This window comes from Etheostoma cragini, chromosome 2 (genome assembly GCF_013103735.1).
Source record: "Etheostoma cragini isolate CJK2018 chromosome 2, CSU_Ecrag_1.0, whole genome shotgun sequence".
Taxonomy (NCBI): domain Eukaryota; kingdom Metazoa; phylum Chordata; class Actinopteri; order Perciformes; family Percidae; genus Etheostoma; species Etheostoma cragini.
Genome location: NC_048408.1, coordinates 7,136,665 through 7,140,973, shown reverse-complemented (window position 1 = coordinate 7,140,973; position 4,309 = coordinate 7,136,665). Strand labels below are relative to the sequence as shown.

At 37.6% G+C, this 4,309-nt stretch overlaps 1 protein-coding gene across 1 annotated transcript in view; it reads right to left on the bottom strand.

The window, feature by feature from the left end:
- LOC117951440 (integrin alpha-X-like) overlaps window positions 1-4,309 on the bottom strand; it is a 21,700-nt gene that overhangs the window by 5,890 nt on the left and 11,501 nt on the right. The window contains exon 9 of the mRNA XM_034883130.1: window positions 553-573. Coding sequence (XP_034739021.1) covers window positions 553-573 — 21 coding nt within the window. The remainder of the gene's footprint in view (window positions 1-552; window positions 574-4,309) is intronic.

The following is a 4,309-nucleotide window of genomic DNA, read 5'->3' as shown; positions in this document are numbered from 1 at the left end:
TGTGCCCGACCGGGCTCCGTGGCAAACCCGGCCACCAGGCGCTCGCTCACGAGCCCACCGTCTGGGCCTGGCTCCAGATGGGGGCCCCGGGCTTCCACCGGGCAGGGTCCCTCTATCCCTTCCTTGATCGTCCATTAGAGTTTTTGAACCATTCTTTGTCTGGCCCCTCCCCTGAGACCTCTTTGCCATGGGAGACCCTACCAGGAGCACAAAGCTCCAGACAACACAGCCCTCAGGTTCACAGGGACACACAAACCTCCACCACGATAAGGTGATGGTTCCCGGAGAGGTTTCTAAAATGTATTTAGTGTAAGTATTTTTACTTTTAATATTTTACGTACATTTTCCTGATGATACGTACATACTTGTACTTACGTAACATTTCAATGCCAAATGCTTACTTCAAACAGAGTATTTTTAAAGTGTGGTATAAGTACTTTTACTTACAGTAAGTAAAGGATTAGTATACTTCTTCCACCACTGGTGTCCACAGGTTACAAAATCTATATTTATTTGTTTATTGTGTTTTTAAAGGAATCCTGTGTTGTTAACACCATTTTCTTCTGGCCCGCTCTGGGTTTACAAGCATGACATGAACAAAAGTTTATTTTTATTAACAGGTTCCCTTTGAAAAGAACTGTAGACAAAATGACAGCTGTATTGCTGAACTTGAGGTGGATTTCAACTTCATGTAAGTATACATGACATGAAAAGAAACACAACTGTAATATTGACATTATATGACCAAATGTAACAAGTACTCTCTTTCTCTTAGGACCCCAACATTATTAGTGGCTGAAAATAAGTACTTCAACGTCTCTGTAACACTGTCCAATCATGGAGATGACTCATACTACACCAGCCTAATAATGCACTATCCTCCAGGCCTCTCCTTCTCCAGGATGACTCTTATAGAGGTGACTTAAAAGTTTAACTTCTAAATCCTGCCCAACTCATTGGCTACTTTACCCTGCACACCTGCTTTTTTAAAGGGGTAGGCCTCAAGTGAAAAAATCTGGGTGTGTGGAGTTAAAAAGAAGTGAGTTTACATGACATTGTTATCCGTGCTTAAAGGGTAACTAATGTTATTTTGGACCCTATTTTCCTATGTTTTTGTGTCTGAGTGACTGATGGGAACAACAATCTGCATCGCAAAAACATTGGTCCAGTATTAAGCAAGATCACTGCAGTAGGCAGCGGCGAAACAAGCGACAATGTATAATAACAATCGGAGCCTTTTAGTGGCAAAATAAAGCACTTTTAGTGGACCATAATGACGATCATAGCGTTACATTGCAGCCCAGTCTGTGGCTGCCAGTTACAGCATTCATGCTTAATACTGAACCTATATACGTAGGCCTACACCAAATACACCAGAATCGCCGACGTAACTGTAACTGTGGGTGACGTAGACGCCAGGTTTTAACCTATTCCACTTATTTAGTATATTCCACTTATTTAGTATTATTCCACTTATTTAGTATTATTCATCATTCTCATTCTCATATCTCACATACTATTTACTATTTATCAGAGATAGGAAGTAACGAAGTACAAATACTTCGTTACTGTACTAAAGTAGATTTTTCTGATATTTCTACTTTACTTTACTATTTATTTTTGTGGCGACTTTTTACTTCTACTCCTTACATTTTAACACAAATATCGGTACTTTCTACTCCTTACATTTTACAAAATTGGCTCGTTACTTTAGTTTTTACAAGAGGTTGTCCTGTCGGACAATAGCGCGGACACGCGCCTCACAACGTGAGCGGGTGCGCGCGCCACACGGAGAGAAAAGTGAGAGAAAGGAAAAAGAGACAAGCTGTCCGGAGGATAACCAGCTGAGATTGTGTGTGTGAGAGTCTTTGAGAACTGTAAGTCGTTTAACTCACGTTGTCAGTTCAATAAGCCTGTTATTGGTCTATAGTTCTTCACATTTAAAGTAAGTTAGCTAGTGGTTTTGGTGTGTTCTTCATCTGTTAGCTAGGTTGCACGTTGGTCTTAATGAAGCATCAACACTTTTACCAGCTTTATTCGCATGAGTTTTTTTTTTTTAGTTTTTTTTACTGAACTTCAGATTCTGTAGTTCAATTGACAAGTGGATGGAAACTTAGCTAGAGAGAAGTTGTCTCCGTCTGTTTTAACAGACACACCTGGGGCCAAGTTGGACACCAGAATCAGGTTTAATCCAGTCCTAATCTAGTTCTCAACTTTCACATCATTTCCCTGGAGTTATCCTTATTATTGTTTACGTCCTCAATACCATATTCAATCTAAATGGATGGGAATATATCTACTGTACGTTGCATTTGACGCACGACTAAGACAACTCAACAGATTCAGCATTCTGCATTAATTCACAGCAAATCATTGAGGCTTAATGGGTCTAACGTTAGCACATAGTAGTATGGAGTGCGCTAACATTAGCACATAGTAGTATAGAGGGCGCTAACGTTAGCACATAGTAGTAGGCTATGGATGGTGTTAACGTTAGCACATAGTAGTATGGATGGCAAGACATTCCCATCATCCTCAGCCTTATCTGAGAGAGATGTTTGAGACAGGAGACATCAAATATGACTCCTGGCCAATATGCTGGGGAACTTCTTCCTTAATGTCTGTTTAGTCATTCATATTTTAATCCTTTATTATATTTCCAGAAGCCGTATTTGAGCACACACATAAATGTAGATTATTTTTTACGTTAGGGGGAAAGATTAAAAATAAAAACTGGATCTGTGACTTCTCACAGAATCACAACTGAATTCATATCTTGCTAATAAGTCAGAATCTTATTAACCTGGAGTCCCAGTTTCTGTCATTATAATCATAAATGTTATTTTTAAGCCTATTAGCAGACATCCATTTAAAATGTAGCCTTTGCCATTTAAAGACATGTCCTCCATGTCCACTGAAGTTCCTCAGCGTCTCTCTAGTAACATTTGTGTGCTCCAGGTAGCTTTCGCAAGGCTACTTTTACTTTTATACTTTAAGTAAATTTCCAAGCCTGTACTTTGTTACTTTTACTTGAGTAAAGAAGTTTAATCAGTACTTCCACTTTTACCAGAGTATTTTTTAACACAAGTATCTGTACTTCTACTTAAGTATGGAAAGTGAGTACTTTTGACATCTCTGCTATTTATTCATCATTCTCATTCTCATGTCTCACTTATTATTCATAATTTACTATTTACTCATCATTCTCGTTCACACATCTCTCTTATTTGTTATTCATTCATTGTTCTCATTGTCTATTTCATACTGTCCATAATGTTCATACTGTTCATATTGTAATATAATAACATAATACTATTTATCCCAGTATCCTTGCACTATGCTCCACATTTAAATATTCTTTTTGATGTCTTCATTGCACTCATGCCTGTATATTGTTCTGTTTAGAGTATGTATATAAGTATATTAGTGTGTATATTTTTTGTTTGGGTTGTTTTGTTTTGTTTTGTGTGTAATTACAGTGTGAGCAACAATGCTCCAAAGGAAAATTCCTCGTATGTGTCCTCATACCTGGCGAATAAAACTGATTCTGATTCTGAACAATACAGAATGAGTGGAATAAAAGGGACAACATCTCTGGTGATGCTGTGTCTATTAAATATGGGTTTGCCTCTGATGGTTTTTGGTTTGCCTTTAAAATGGAATGGTGACTAGAAGACAAACAAAACACCTAAGTTCCTTAAATTTAAGATACACATGATGACCTTATCTGTAATCTTTCCAGTTATCCGTCCAATCTTTCCATCACACAATAGGAAAAGGCCTAATCATTCTGTCTTTGTTGAACTGCTTGTCAGAATGAATTCCATATTTAAGTACTGTACTGTTATTCAAATCTGATAGAAATTCCTAAAACACACTATCACATATCTGCACCCCTTTTATTTAAGCTGCATGTAAAACATAAACATAAACATATACATCACAAACATCTGTCAGAAAAAAAAACATTTATTACATGAACCTACACTGAATTCAGGAACATAACTACTACCAAGCTTTCTTTAACACGTTCTGTGCCCCATGCAGGATGTGTAGGGTGTCGTGTTTCTAATCACTTATTTTAAGAAGTAATGCTATTTGAAATCTCTTTCTAAACTTTAACTTATTAACAGCATATTAAAGTTCATTTAGGTTCACACAAATGTGTAACAGCATTTCATTCAAACTTACTCTTTTAATCTAGAGGGCCTCAGTTCTTCCTTTTTCATCTTCTTCTTCTTAAAACAGGCAACGAGACCAACGCTCCACAGCTGTGAAGATCTACATGGAGAACGGGAGAAAACCATAT